This window comes from Crinia signifera, chromosome 3 (genome assembly GCF_055691185.1).
Source record: "Crinia signifera chromosome 3, ASM5569118v1, whole genome shotgun sequence".
NCBI classification, from domain to species: Eukaryota; Metazoa; Chordata; class Amphibia; order Anura; family Myobatrachidae; genus Crinia; species Crinia signifera.
The window spans coordinates 68,597,177-68,614,153 of record NC_139219.1 but is presented as its reverse complement, the minus strand read 5'-3'; the positions used below and the strand labels follow the sequence as shown (position 1 = coordinate 68,614,153).

Here is a 16,977-nt window from a genome sequence, read left to right as displayed (position 1 = left end):
TTATCCATAGTGAACTTTATACCGTGTTTTTAGGTCCACTGCTATTAGACAACTTTTTAATGGTTTCTTAACAAGTGCTGACCAGCACACACAGTATTTACTATTATAGAGCAATCAGTCGCCGCATCTTCATTTATTGAATACATATATATATATATATATATATATATATATATATATATATATATATATACAATATACACTAAACATCGGCACTCACCTTTCCTAGTTTTGGGGTGCCCTATGGCTTGTGACCACATTGTTTAAACAGAAATTGTAGGGGCTCTGCAGGGGCAAAAGCAGGATTTTCAGAAGGGGGTTTCCAGAGGGGCGGAGCATAGCACGGAGATGGACACATAGGTGACCCAGTATATGCCGGGTCAGTTAAAGTATTATAGATAGACCAAATGTATATAAATAATAATAATAATAATAATAATAATAATAAATATATATATATATATCTATATATATATATAGATATATATATAGATATATAGATATATATATATATATATACACATACATAACAGCAGTGTAGACCCAAAGGGGGAGAGTTCTAGCTTTTGGAATATACCCTCATAAAAACTCTAAGTCAGAAAGAAACTGAAATATCTGACTGGGGATAGCAATTAACAGGCTTGGATGGGGACCACTGTTTGAAGTCATATATCTCCGGTTCCCCAGGGCCGATTTTTTAAATTCTTGTACCCATGGAAAGAGGGGACCCTCAGCTTTCAGAATCGGGCCCTCAGATTTCTGGGGGGGGGGGGGTTTCTGGGTACTCAGAAACCCCCCCTGCGTGCGCTACTGCTCTGCACTCACTACATTAACTGATATTAATAAATAGTGGAGATTTGGTTCATGAATTGATCAATGCATTTAAGCCTGCAGCCCCCTTCATGGGACCCCACTTTTCTGCAGGTATATTATATATATATATATATATATATATATATATATATATATATATTTCTTAAAATCTAGGGATGACATTTCCATTCTATTCTTCAATTCTACTCTTGTGGCAATTAAACAAACAATAGTTTTCAGAGTGTATGAATAATTCAGCTGTGAGTCAGATGAAAGCCGCAGCATAAAGCGAGCAGCAGGTGTAAGATGAGACGCTGCCAGCGGACGTGGTAACCTGCTCACAGTGCTGGATTGTCTGATGTTTGGGAGAAAACAATAATTTAGAGTAGCTCAGTGTACATGGCACTCATCTTTCTTGTCTCAGTAACAGTCTCAAATGCCTTACATGCAATATAATAAATGGCTGATTTTTAGACCGCATAATAAAAGTATTTTAAGCTGATGCCTTATATTACTTTAGTAATGTGCACAAGCTGCTTATTTAGATTTGTTTTCATATTACAGTCCAAGCAAAAGCAAAAAAATAGGAAGGTGATTCAGAGTGTTGTTTTCTCTTATTCAAATTAAATATGATCAACGTACATGTGCCATGTTCTTAAATCACCTTTCTGAAAATGCCCTTACTGTTCTTTGAATTAGAAGCAGATTTAAATAAAGCTACATACAGTATAGCAGAAGACGAGGCAGCCTATACATCCCTTCTCTACTAATATATAACAATGAAATGTTGTATGTGTGTTGCCCAATCATGGGCAAATCTTTAAATGACTTAACAAATGCATACCTCCCAACATTGCTGATACAGAAATCGGGGCCTGCTGCACCGAAGGGGCATCAGGTAAAGGGGGGCGTTTTTATCAATTTCAGGGGCGCGCCCAGCACACTCCTAGCAACTGGGCAGCCCACGGATCCCTCCCTCCTCCCTGCACTTAAGAGATGCCGTGCGCAGGCATACTGCATCTCTTCAGCGATGCAGCCAGTGGCGGATTCAGGGGGGGGGCACCAGGGCACGTGCCCTCCCTGTCATTCATTTTGTAGATGAGGACCAGAGCTTTCCAACGAGCCCAGCCCCATGTCTCTAGCCCCCCGGGAACCGGAGATATCGCCTGGCAAAGCTGTAACATTTTTTCCCCATAGGATAATATGGGACCCGTCAATTCCGACCCCCACCCGGTTCCGACGGCTGCCAGTTCCCCCCCTGGCATCACAGGAGCTTGTGGTTGATGTCATTCAATTCCAAATCGCTGGGCCTTCAATATGATACCAGTCCATATCGGTCAATCGGTTCCAGAGATACAGGTTGAGTATCCCGTATCCAAAATGCTCGGGACCAGGAGAATTTTGGATAACGGATTATTCCGTATTTTGGAATATTTTAATATTTCAATTATGTATTTTGAAGTATCTTACATGTATGCTGTATAAACACATAAAATACACACAAATATATTTTATTACCACATAAAATACACACAAATATATTTTATTTGTTCAAAAAACAAGGTTTCAAAACATGAAACAAAATTTGTGTACTATCTCAGATATTGAATTTGAATGCCAAGCAATCATTTTCTTGCACATATATAGTGCCAGTTACATATCATGTCACCAGTAGTGCTGTTACAAATGTCCCCAGTGAGTTTTTAGCAAAAAAAAATTTGGTACTTATGTAGTAACTGGGCTGCCGATTTCTAAATCGGGTCGGATCGGGAGATCGCATCGCATCGCATGCGACCATGCGATTCGATGCGATGCGATGCGATGCGATGACCCGATTTTTCCATAGGAATCAATGTTAAAATGGACTGAGTCCATTTTAACATGGAATTCAATGGGAAAAATGGGTCCTTTTCATACCCCTACTATCCAAGTGGGCATGGAGTTGGATATAAACCTGTGGCGAGCGTAGCGAGCCACCGAGCCCGAAGCGTGGCGAGCGAAGCGAGCCCCGCGAGGGGACGAATACCGTCCCCTCGCGGGGCTCGCTTCGCTCGCCACGCTTCGGGCTCGGTGGCTCGCTACGCTCGCCACAGGTTTATATCCAACTCCATGCCCACTTGGATAGTAGGGGTATGAAAAGGACCCATTTTTCCATAGGAATCATTTTAACATTGATTCCTATGGAAAAATCGGGTCATCGCATCCGATATCGGATGCGATATCGGATGCGATGCGATGCGATATCGCATCGCATCTGATTGTATGCCTTAACTTAAGGCATACAATCAAAAAATCGGCAGCCCAGTTACTACATAAGTACCAAAAATTTTTTTTTTCACTTTCTGGAATGTATGGTTTTCGGAATAATTCGGATAACGGATACTCGGATACGGGATACTCAACCTGTATAGCGTGTAAATCATTTTTTTATTTTTTAAATGTAATTTCATGGCTGTTCATGTTCTTTGAGGGCAGATTACTCTGAAACCAAACGTTCCAGTTTCACTGGACCAAAATCATTCAAAGCCCACTCAAAAGTTCTTCAATATGATACTTGTCTCATGTAAATGGGTCAGTTAGTTCCGAAGATATAGCCGGTTAAATGAGATAACTGGTTAAAGGGGGGGAGGGGTGGTTTTCTCTCCCCCTCACACCAGAAAATGCAGGGACTAGGCTGGTGTAAAAGGGGCCAACCTGGGAATGCATTTTCTGGTGTGAAATGGGTATTATTTCAAATAGCTGGGACCTGCAGTGCTCGGAATACAGCCAGGCTCTGCCACTGTCAGTGGCTATCACTTCTGCCTGGCGGCGGCTGTCCCCCATTTACCACGAGCATGTATTCCCCGTTGGCAATGAGCATGTAATCCCACATGGCAACGAGCATGGAACCTCTGGCAATGAGCATGGAACCCTTGGCAATGAGCATGTAGATAAGCAGCACTTACTGTATGTAGCATAATTTTTAATAGGCATTATGGTGTTTGGCATAATACATAATGGACATCATGCCGTGCAATGGACATTATGGTGTAAATGTTTAATGCGCTCCTTTGGTGGACAATGTCCCTGTTTATGAAGCGAATTGTGAATTTCGTCTTAATCTGTGTGGCATTATGTGAATTTTGTCTCAATCCGTGTGGCATTATGTAAATTTTGGCTCAATCCATATGGCATTTTATGAATTTGGCTCAATCCTTGTGGCATTATGTGAATTTTGACACAATCCATGTGGCATTATGTGAATTTTGACACAATCCATGTGGCATTATGTGAATTTTGGCTCAATCCATTTGGCATTATGTGAATTTTGACACAATCCATGTGGCATTGTTTGAATTTTGGCTCATTCCATTTGGCATCATGTGTAAGGGGCAAGTATAATGGGGTCTAGTATTTTGTTGCATAATGTGTAGAAGTTGTATATGGTGTTGTACACTACACTCAAGAACATGCCCCCTGTTGAGTGGCCACACCCCCTTTTCCAGAGCGCGCCTTCGGCGTGCGCACAACTACATCCTTCACTTTTGTCACCATGGTGGGCCCGCGTACTTTAAATGCCAGGGCCTATTTTTAATCCCATTGCCACTCTCTCTCTGCCGCTCTCTTAGCATGTACACTGGCACCACTAACACTGGCCCTCCCCCACCTAAACCCTCTTTTATCATGGTGCCCCCCTGTCATTTTATCCTGGATCCGCCCCTGGATGCAGCCGTAATCTCTTGCTCCCCCAACTGCCCCCTTGCACCCGCATGGCACTGCCACTCGTGAGAGGGACAGCAGGACAAATAGCGGGACAGTCCCGATGTAGTCGGGACAGTTGGGATGTATGCAAAATGGCACATGAATAGTTTAGAGGCTGGCTTAGAACATAGGCTATGTGTTTTCCCATAGCTTCCACTCATATAGCTGGTTTAAGTTTGAGTACCAACTTTATAATGGGTGTAGTACTGTATGTGCGGTGCAGACAGGCCGCTGCACCCATTTTTTCTTTTTTAATTACCCTCCGGAGTTCCGCGGTGATGGCCTCAGCACTGCTGAAATCTCTGCCGCACCATTTTTACAGAGATCTGCGCATGCGCAGTAGGGTCTGAAGGCTCTAGTGCTCAGAGCCTGCAGTGCCACGCTGCTGCCGCTACGGATCTCTGACTTTATGCTAGTACTATTGCAATGCCCTTCCTTGGTGTACATCATGCTTCCGAATATGCAAGGACTGAGGATCCCACTCTCGCCGTTAAAACTTGCACCAGCCCAATGCTGTGTGTGTGCCGGGAAGGGATTTAGGGTATGCTAAGGAGGCCGGGGTGGAGGGTTTCTACTGTATGTAACTGTTCCAGAGTAGGGTTAGGTAGGGAAGGGTAGAGCTGCTGGCCATGGTCCTGAATAGATGCAGAGCATTTACCGGCAGGGGGGGACCCAACGGCCCCACCTACCCACCTCAGGACTCTGCTGGCCCTGGATGGGATGTGGAACAGTCCTTTTATTTGGGGGGGGGGGGGGGGTAGTCAGGACAGTTGGGAGGTATGCAGTACACTGCATATAACTCACACTGCACGTTACTGACAGTACACTGCATATCACTTACAATGCATATTACTTGAGCTATTGTATCACAGAGCACAGCCCAGAAAGGAAGACCAAGCATCACATGTACTGCACACTAAGCTCATGTTTCCAGGTTTCTCATCTTCTCGGGAGAATAACACAAAGGTCATCTGAGCAGCAGAATGCTCTGCATTGGGAGGTCTGTGTCTGGCCATTGTGTGGGAGTACCTAAATTTCTGGGATGTGAACCAGTAAGGGAGGCATGGAAGCAGCATCAGAACTCACTCACCCACTGCCCATGCTTTTCCCAGGTCCAGGCTCAAACTTGCAGGAGTCTGGAGCATCACAAACTCTGCAAAGGCTTATGGGGAGTTACTGTGGCTGAGCATGTGCAGCGGCAGCTCCTACGAGCAGGGCTGGATTAATGGGGGGGGGGGCAGTACTCCTCTAGCAAGGGCCCCCCTGTGGTTGGCATGTATTTAAAAAAAAAAAAATTTAATCTGGCACTGCCTATGAGCATCCAATTTTCTTGGCTTCATTGAGCTTCTGCTCTCAGTTAACACTTCCAGATCAGAGCTGGGTTCCAATTGTGACAGAAGCCCTGCCTAAAGCTGCCTAATTGTAGAGCCGGCCCTAAACCCAAACCAGTTTAATTAGCCTAAAATGCAAATGCTCCAGTACAGTAGTGTCAATTATCTTTTTTTTTAGCAAATAAACACAACTCACTATCACCAACTTATTAACTCTTGTTGCAATATCACTGCATGTTTATGGTGTCCTGCTACAAATCCATAGTACATTTTTATATATTATTACCACCATATCAAAAAAGCTTAATTATACTAAACACACTGCTGAAAGTTAAAGATCTAACAGCTTTATCCAATGTAATATTCAAAGACGGAAACATCTCCATGTGCACTGTGTCATATGCTATGATCTATTAATTAGATAGTTTCGCCCAAGCTTGCATGAAAGTTGCTGATTTCTAAGGACTGCTGGTGCAAATTCCTTGACATCAGTGTTTGTGGATGATGCAAAATATAATAAGCTAAATAAATAATAACTAAAATACATATAGATGATCAAAGCAAAAATAAAAAAGCAAAGCCTGGATTTCCGCTTGTGACTAAATGGGTGAAACTGAACAGCAATGGGGGGGTTTGTTTATTTACTAAGATGGGAGTACTAGTGAAGATGGGCTGTTGCTATGGGCAGCCAATCAGAATGTACTTATTTATTTTGCACATTCTAGAAGCTAATAGATAGAGGGCAGGATGCATGAACATCCGCCACCCCATACTGCCCCCTCCACCAGCTACCGCATCAATACTAATCGCATATGTTCTAACATATGCGATTAGTAACGCAAACGCCAGCTCTTAAGCTAAGAGCAGCCCTTTGCGAAGCAGCCAGCAAGCGGTGGGCAGGTCTCCGGCAGCTCCCCCCCCCCCCTCCTCCTGCCCGGCTGCTGCTGCAAGGCTCTCCTCCTCCTCCCTGCACCCGGAAGTGGAAGTACGTGGCTAGGAAGGAGGAGGTCACTGCTCCAGGCAGCACAGCAGGAGGCTGCCTGGTCACAGGTGGGGGGGAGCGGCGGGGTCGGTGTGGGATGCGGTAAGAAGCCAATAGGCTTTCATGGAATATCACCAGCTTTTGAGGGCAATACCTCCCGCAGCAGAAACCCAGCATGCAGGTTTTTCTGCATACCAAATTGCGATAGAGCATCCCGCACATAATCTGACTGATTGCCCAGAGCAACATCCCATCTTCAATAGAACTACCATCTTAGTAAAAAAAAAAAACCCTCTATGATAGGATCTCTGGACCAAAGTGCCAAATGTGTGCCATGTGGCAATTGGTTTGTGGTGTTAATTTTTCCTGATTGGAGACTGGTATACCTCCCCCTAGGGGCTGCTGATTTTTATACATCTTAGACCATAACCCACTCTAGCACTGAAGACACAATATATACCTACAGTATAGTGATTGTGAATGCTTTCATAAGTTGACGTATAGGGCAGGGCAGTAATTTGGATCCTCTCTGTCTCCCTGCCCTACATGCACTTATGGGTATCACATCCAGCACCTCTGGCATGTGAACCCCTAGTGCCCCTCCCCCGAGTTGCGGTCCTGTAGGGGAAAGGTGCAGCTATATAAATACTACCTGCTATTTACACTGGCAGTAAGCCACCACGAAATGCAGGGGTGCCAGACGACTCACCGACTCACTGCTCCCTCGTGGGGGTCCACCACCCCCATAGAGAGAGAATAAAATAGGTGGCGAGTGCAGCGAGCCACTGTGCCCGCAGCGTGGCGAGCGCAGTGAGCCCGCAAGGGGCTTCATTGCGCTCCCCCTGCTGTGCAGTCGACATCGGGCTAATGACTGTCGGAATCCCGACTGTTGGTGTGTTATACCACACCCGCAATGCAGACACTTCACATGTGATTCTGATTCAGCACCATAGTGGGACAGTATCATAGAAAATTACAATCTCTTGCCACACTGCCTTCAGAAACATACTGGGTAGTTCGGTTCACTTTAATTTATTAATCAGCCATGTGTCAGTAAAAGTTACTCACATCATTGAGTGAGCATGTAAACATATTAGTAGCAAGTGCTTATAGAGCAGCATAAAGCCAGGGTAATATTGTACAGTATTTTCCAAAAGATGTTCTAAAAGTCTCCCCTTTGTATGCTCTGTAATGAGTTCTTTTGTGTCCACACCCCTTGCAATTAGCAGATAGATAGACAACGCTCTCCAGTAACTCATGAAATGTTAATCACATGAGCATTACGTAGTCAGCTAAGTTATCCATGGAGACACAGCAGACAAATAGATCCACAGCTTAAGCAACAAATATAGAAGACCCGATTCAGAGGTGAACGCAAGTCAGCCGCAAGTGTGGCCGGATGGATTTTATATAATGTATTAAATAAATTAAAACTGCAGTCTCATTGGTTGCTATTAGCGACATTCCTACTTGCACTGTCTATCCCAGGATCGATTTCCTAATCTGCACTAAGGATCTCATGGCCAAAATTACAGGCAGAGTAATATAAATCGCACCCCATGTCTTTAAGAGGCAGGGACTGGTTTAAACAGTGGGACCATTACCAAGTGTAGACAGAGTGCAGACCGGCACTGTATCTCAGTGTGCATTGCTGGACACTATTATTTCTGTGTCCAGCTACATACTGTATGGAGCACCTCTCAGCCAGCGCTGGGAATCACCAGATTCCCTTAGCTGGTGTTCGCCAGCAGAGAGAGGCGCTCCATCTGACGGGGACGTTTGAGCGTCTCACACACTCAAGCGTCCCAGTCACTCGATGGTGAGCGGAATCTCTGTCCGTCTCGGCTTCAGGGAGATGGGCAGGGTTAGGGTGCGGGAGGCTGCGGGGAGGTAGCGGAGGGTGGCGAAGGGCTCCGCCAGAACAGGGCGCGGGAGCGTCTCGTGCACGTGCCCCCTTCCGGCTGCTGGCGGTGGCTGGCGGTTGGCGATTCGATCCGACGGGAGCTGCTCCATCTGTAGCAAGTGGAAGGTGTCTTTAAAAATTATTTCTTTTCGGTACTTGTTTCCTAGCATGGCGCCCATCGCATCGCATACCATAAGCCTTACAATGGTATGTAACGCGATGGCACCCGATGTTATACAATTTAAAATCGTATACCATCGCATTGTATGCCATTGTATGCCATATACAATGGTATATGATTTTAAATTGTATAAGCACCCTAATGGGTGTTTTCAATGTTAAATGGCCCCACTGTAAGATTATTATTTGTATAAGCACCGTAATGGGTGCTTACAATGTTAAAAGCACCCCCACGCAACCCCCAGTATCAATGCCAACCCAAAGCGTGGTGAGCGCAGCGAGCCCACGAGGGGCGGCGGTACACGTCCTCCGACCTTTTCATACCCCCACTATCCACGTCAGCGTGGAGTTGATTTTAGATAGTGTGGCGAGCGCAGCAAGCCACCGAGCCCAAAGCGTGTCGAGCACAGCGAGCCCAAAGCTTCAGAAGTGATACAATGGAGAGTGATAAACAGCCAACCAATCAGCTCCTGCCTGACATTTTTCAAACACATTCTGTGACATGGCAAGTAGGAGCTGATTGGCTGGCTGTTTATCACTCTCCATTTTATCACTTTTGAAGCTTAGTGCATCTGGCCCTTAGTCTCCTTGGAAACTCAGAACTTGTAGTTAGATACTTTCATCTGACACCTACAACATTATCCTATAAATATTTAAACCGTGACATAATGCTTAAGCTTGCATATCACCTGTTTTATATGTGTGTACAAGTCATGAGAAATAAATACATATAACAAGTGCACTAAATTACAGTGATCAATAGGAAAATGATGTTAAAATGAAAATCTGACTTATCAGCCTTCTACATTGCATCCGGAAAATATTCACAACGCTTCACTTTTTCCATATTTGTTATGTTACAGCCTTATTCCAAAATTGAATTAATTCAATTTTTCACTAAAATGTCTACACACAATACCCCATAATGACAATGTGAAAAACGTTTTTGGGAGATTTTTGCAAATGTTTTTAAAAAAAAAGAAATCACATGTATTGTACATTTATTATTATTTACATTTACGCAGTACTTTGTTGATGCACCTTTGACAGCAATTACAGCCTCAGGTCTTTTTGAATATGATAAAACAAGCTTAGCACACCTATCTTTGTGCAATTTTGTCCATTTATTTTTGCAGTACCTCTGAAACTCCATCAGGTTGGATGGGAAGCGTTGGTTCAAAGCCATTTTCAATCTCTCCAGAGATGTTCAAGTCTGGGCTCTGGCTGGGCCACTCAAGGACATAGAGTTGTCCTGAAGCCACTCCTTGGCTGTGTGCTCAGGATTATTGTCCTGCTAAAAGGTAAACCATCGCCCCAGTCAGAGGTCAAGAGCGCTCCGGAGCAGGTTGTCATTCAGGATGACTCTGTACATTGCTGCATTCATCTATCCCTCTATCCTGACTAGTCTCCCAGTTCCTGCCACTGAAAACCATCTCCACAGCATTATGATGCCACCACCATGCTTCACTGTAGGGATGGTATTGGCCTGGTGATGAGCATTGCCTTGTTTCCTCCAAACATGACACCTGGCATTCACGCCAAAGAGTTCAATCATTGCCTCATCAGACCAGAGAATTTTGTTTTGTCATGGTCTGAGAGTCCTTCAGGTGCGAACTCCAAATGGCCTGCTACAGATGTAGCGGGATTCATCTTTGCAGGGGATGGCGATTGCATCGCCATCGCCATCCCCTGCCGCCATCTGTATGCCGGAAGGGGATGCGCGCGCACGAGGTGCGCGCGCGTCCCCTTCCGACGGTGATGCCCTCTGTTGCCCGGTGCCCACACCGGGCGACCGCACCCCCCCACAGTGGCCAGAGGTCCCCCCCAGCCCTGTCGAGCGGGAGGCGGACAGTATTGCGTCCGCCTCACCGCCCGGATACTGAGACGCGCGTGCGTGGGGGACGCACGCGCGTCTCAGTCAGATAGAGGCGCCGTGTTGCTGGCGATCCGCCAGCAGCATGCTGCTGGCGGATCGCCAGCAAGAATAAGGCCCGCTACATCTGTATATGTCTTTTACTAAGGAGTGGCTTCCATCTAGATACTCTACCATACAGGGCATATTGGTGGATTGCTGCAGAGATAGTTGTCCTGGAAGGTTCTCCTCTCTCCACAATGCTGTAGCTCTGACAGAGTGACCATCAGGTTTTTGGTCACCTCCCTGACTAGAGCCCTTCTCCCCCAATCACTCAGTTTAGATGGCCGGACAGTTCTAGGAAGAGTCCTGGTGGTTCCAAATATCTTCCATTTACGGATGATGAAGGCCACTGTGCTCATTGGGATCTTCAAAGCAGAAGATACTTTTCTGTTCCCTTCCCCAGATTTGTGCTTCAAGACAATTCTGTCTCGGAGGTCTACAGTCAATTCCTTTGACTTCATGCTTGGTTTGTTCTCTGACATGTACCTTACCAAATCATGTCCAATCAACTGAATTTACCACAGGTAGACTCCAATTAAGTTGTTGAAACATCTCAAGGATGATCAATGGAAACAGGATGCACCTGGCCTCAATTTTGAGCTTCATGGCAAATGATGCGAATACTTATTTACATGTACCTTTTTTCATGTACCCATTTTTCAATGGGGTATTGTGTGTAGAATTTTGAGGGGAAAAATGTATTTTTTAATTTTGTAATATGACTGTAACATTACAAAATGTGAAAAAGTATAGCGTTGTGAATACTGTCTGGATGCACTGTCTCTGGTTGTGCACGTGATGCCCTGCTAAGCACATGAATATCAGCTTGGTTGGAATACGTGGTAATTGGTTAATTCTAAAATAAATCCTGCTCCATCTGCATGTAAGCGGAGATGGCTTACCAAAACTGTTGATGTAGCAAGTGATACTGGCTGCGCCCTATCCACCCTAACCACATAAACTCAAATAAATATGAGTGTAGTCTACTTTGTAAAATGCAAATGATCTCAAATACTTATATATATAATAGTTATTGCACTGAAGACCCTTCTCACAGGCAGAAAGCACTAAGCTGTATACTGTGTTGATTTGCTATCATTTATTGTGGGATACAAATAACAGGGTTTCAAAATGCAACTGTTTTGCAAGCATTGCATCTAACAGGGCAGAAACTCCTGTGGCTCTTTGCACTAAAAATGTGTTAAATTCCACCAAAAAGCAGAAGATCTGATGTAAATGATGGTGTGGGTCAGTTTCAAGGAGAAATAGCAACATTATTAAAGATATTATATTTGACTTGTATAGGATTTTCTTTTTTGTCATTGATGACATATCTATGTCCATGTCACACTTTAATAGAACAATGGGTCAGGGACTGAAGCCAGCAAAGCACAATGCAGGGTGCTCACTACAATTCAGGGAATCATTTATGGACCAGTCACTTGTGTAAGTAACAGTTACTCGCATCATTAAATGAACATGTAAACACATTAGTGGCAAGTGGTTCATGAGCAGCATAAAGCCAGTGTAATATTGTACAGTATATTTCAAAAGACGTTTTTAAATGTCTCCCCTTTGTTTACATTGTAGCTGCTTGTGTTCTCTTGTGTCCAGACCCCTTGCATTGTAGCAACTAGAAAGAAAAGACTCTCCAATAACTCATGAAATGTTAATCATATGAACATTACGTAGCTGGTTAAGTCATCCCAAGAGACACAGTAGACAAATAGATCCACAGCTTAAGCACCAAACATAAAATGCCCAAGTCTCAGATAGAGATGTGAGGTATTATCTGCACATTATATTGCTATATGATAGACAGACAGATAGACAGACAGACATACATCATTTAAAATAGTGCAAAACTTAAAAAGCTATTTTGTGATTCCACATTACTAACAGGCTGAATATATATATATATATATATATATATATATATATATATATATATATGTATATATATATATATATATATACACATACAGGTCGGGTATCCCGTATCCGGGCATCCCGTATCCGAATTATTCCAAAAACCGTGGTTTTTTGGAATAATTAAAAAAAAAAATTCCCCCCCCTAACCCTCTTTTAATACTTACCAAGTCCTCCGGCGTCGACGGCAGGCCTTCAGCATCCTCTCCGGCGTCTCCAGCGGTCCCAGGAGTGCTTTGCGCGAGTGCGCGCGCGCCGGTGACATCACCGGCACGCCTGGGAACTTGCGCAAAGCACTCCTGGGACCACTGGAGACGCCAGAGACGGTGCTGGTGGCCTGCCGTGGACGCCGGAGGACTCCATGGACGCCGAGGGACCATCGGGGACCCACCAGGGGCAGGTAAGTATTGCTAAAAAAAAAATTATTCCAAAAACCGGAATATTCCCTTATCCGGAATGCTCGTGGTCCCGAGCATTTCGGATAAGGGATACTCAACCTGTATATATATAAAAATTAAGATTAAATTACTGCCCTCCACCCACCCCACACTGCCACCAATTCCCACTTCCCAGCCCCTAAAGCAGGGGTGGGGAACTTCAGGCTGTATGCAGCCCCCGTAGCCGGTCTGAGTGGCCCTCCCACCTGCCCAGCGGCTTTGCCGGGAGTCAAGTACAGGGGAATTCTCGTGAGAGGTCGGTAGTTCTCATGAGATTCCTCTTAATCAACAGCAGCCGGAGACTGTCAGTCCTATTCAGCGGCAGCCGCCGGAGTGTGGGACGGCTGCAGCAGGACAATTTGTAAGAGACATTTTTACATATGGCCCCCGAAGGATTTTTTTCCCCATAAAAACGGCCCTTGGCACAAAAGAGGTTCCCCACCCCTGCCCTAAAGTGAAAATTTGGAGGCGGTGTCTTATAAGTAACTGCAGGCATGTCTTCCTCACAGGTATCCTTCAATGTGACAGGCAGACTCGTGGTAATCGTAGAACCAGTCCTGGGGCATGAGGCACTAAGCTTCAAAAGTGAAAAAATGAAGAGTGATAAACAACCAACCTATCAGCTCCTGCCTGACATTTTTCAAACACAGTCGGTGACATGGCAGGTAGGATCTGATTGGCTGGCTGTTTATCACTCTCCATTTCATCTCTTTTGAAGCTTAGTGCATCTGGCCCCCGGTCTTTGCAGTAGTTACTGCGGAAATTTCTTTAAAAAGCAACATTGGTAACATCAATGTGGTGACGTGTGTTAATAATAACTCTACATTAAAAAATATGAAAGAATCTGTCAACTCTCATGTAGCAACAACAAACACTTCAAACATCAGAGAGAAACAATACATAATTGTCCTTTGTACTCCACTGTCCTGCTCCACCCCCTGTGTTTTGAATAGCCTGTAAGCCATTGCCACCGCTGCGTGACTAAGAGCTACAGTAAGCACCAGTATAGGCTGTCATCACTGGTATTCTCTGCCCCTCCAGAGTACTTCACCTGTAAGAGCATAGGACGTATTACATAGTCACAGATCAGTATCAACAGGTGCGCACACAAAGGACAGCCTTGCATCTCCATTTCCTTACAACTTCATCTCAGGCTGTCTGTGAGCTTTCTCTCAACTGCAGCCAACGACGCTACAAGAAATGGTAATTATAACATATAGAAATATAAAATGGTCTGTTTCCGTAATCCACTCTTACCTGTGCGTGTGATTTATCATTTTTCATGTTTTTAAAATGTATATCTTTGTTTTATTGAAAACTAAGAACTTTCATTTTATTATTTTGAGGAGCTGTAAAATACAAATTGTATGTAATTAACAGGTTTTATTAGGCCTTTTAGTCAGTTTCTAATAGTAAAAAAAAATGTTGTAGGATTCAAAAAATAAAACTTATTTTCTGATTTGATTAATAATTATTATAATTTTTTTTATTATTATTATTATTATTATTGTTTAGAAAATGGTCAAATATAGACTGTATTGATCTATTTTAATATGCTCATTTTTTTTTAAAGTAAACATGTAAGATGCCGTAAAATAGTACAAATCAACCATTTTATTATTGATTTTCTTTATACAGTATTTACACAATATAAATCATGGGAGGTATTGGAAATAACTTATTTAGTAGCTGAATAACCCAGAAGAAAATACAATACAGTCATTTTATGGCAACAATTGCTCCTGTAACTTTTATTAATTTTCTATTATTTCCTTTGGCACTGTAGCGCTATTTATACCTAAACCAAAAATGAAAGCTGGTTTGTTCTCTATGTCAGGCTCATTTGTTGCATGTGGATAGATGCTGAATTGCATAGAGTTTGCTACTGTATGTACCTAGATGAAATGCAAAATAAGCATGTTTCTACTTACCGTATGTTAACGCTCACAGAAACAGAGACATGCAGATACACACTGTAAACACAAAGAACACTGGTATTTAGAACAATTATAACTCTGCAATTTAACATGGAGTAAAATTGAGGTTCTGGTTCTTAGCATAATTTTGGGTCCAAAAATATAGGCCCACCTACCACACCTAAGTGACCTTCTAAGGTGGGTCTCTAACATTCCAGAGAGTCATGTCCAGAGCACAGGAGCACCTCTAATTATGTTTAGTATTAGGGTGTGCAGTCCAACCGCTGATATATACTAATGTAATATATATCACAAATGTATACCCTGCAACGTCTCCAACTCAAAAAACGATACAGTGAGAGGGAACGGGTGGAACTGAGTTCCACCACCTCTAATGGTGAGGTGGAAAATTTTAACCTCCACATTGGCCCTGCACAGTAATTCTTACAGGAAAGCATTCTAGTTTGCAGGGGGATGCCAAAAACCCTACCACTGGCCCTGTCTCTGCCTAATGGGGGGAGGGGATGGGGTGTAATTATGTGACATATAGAAATTAGTTCCCCCACCTCTGCATAACAACTTTATGCCCTGGGTGTGGCCATAGATAGAGGGGCGTGGTCATGGGTAAGGATAGTGACCCTTTAACTATCCATTAATGTATCCCAATTTTAAACTAAAGATAACACTGCACTAGCTGTACCTACCTCTAACAGTCAGGATCTTTGGCCACTGTAGACCCCGCTGCTGGGTAGGGTTCTCCGTGCTGTGGCACTTTAGGCCGCCTACCAGTGATGTCACACAGCCCATTTTTTTTATCCCTGCAGTGGCGGCCACTTGTACTTTAGCGGCTAGTGGAGGTGGGGACCAATCTACAGTCAGTCACTGGCACTGTTGATTGGCCGCCCACGACATGCCAGGACTTGTAGTCTCCCCACTGCCGCAGTCTACCCCTGAGCGGGCCCACTGCGTCCCCACGCTATGCACCCTGGGAGATGTAGTCCTGGCTGGCCGCTCCACCACACTCACTGGGGTTCAGTCAGCGGTATTGTAAACTACAACACCCAGAGTCCCCCAGTCAGCCAGAGCTTCTCCTAAAATAAAACGGTACAATCGGTACACTTTATTTTAGCCGGTACAAACTGTTAAAAGACGGTACTGTACCAACTAAATTGGTACAGTTGGAGGGTGTGCAAATGATCTTGATGAAATCAGGCTTTTGTTACTGCAAGTACTTCATATTGTATCTGAATGAAAAATTATTTCTGAATTTTACCAAAATTTTCATAAAGCTTCTAAAGCATAATAAATACAGTTGTTAATTGAAGCATATTATTTTCATAATATTTCTAATTGAAAACAATTTTAAAAGTATTAATTTAAAAATACTGAACAGTACTGAGATGACATGTGAGAACGGGAGACGGTCATTGGGTCTACAGCAACTAGGTCGACAAGCATTGGGTCAACACCACTAGGTCAACAGGCAGCAAGATCGACATGGGTGTAGGTCGACATGGGTCAAGGTCAACATGAGTGTAGGTTGACATGTCATTAGGTCGACACACGCATTAGTTCGACATGGGCAAGGTCGACAGTCAAAAGGTTGACATGGGGTTTTTCACAGTTTTTTGAGCCAACATGTGCTGACAGTCGGTATTTCATGCCCTACCATCCACTAGGGCGTGGTGGGAGAATAGAATAGTGTGCCGAGTGCAGCGAGGCACCGTGCTCGCATGGCGAGCTAAGCAAGTGATGCGAGGGGATGCAGTGCACTTCAAACTGTGTCCATGTCGACAGTGTTGACATTCGGGACAAAAAACGGTGAAAAAC

General features: G+C 44.0%; 1 protein-coding gene across 1 annotated transcript in view; it reads left to right on the top strand.

Moving 5' to 3' along the window:
• Window positions 1-14,218: 14,218 nt before the first annotated feature.
• The window catches only part of DSTN (destrin, actin depolymerizing factor), a 29,574-nt gene continuing 26,815 nt past the window's right edge, over window positions 14,219-16,977 (top strand). The window contains exon 1 of the mRNA XM_083174626.1: window positions 14,219-14,434. Coding sequence (XP_083030752.1) covers window positions 14,432-14,434 — 3 coding nt within the window. The 5' untranslated portion in view covers window positions 14,219-14,431. The remainder of the gene's footprint in view (window positions 14,435-16,977) is intronic.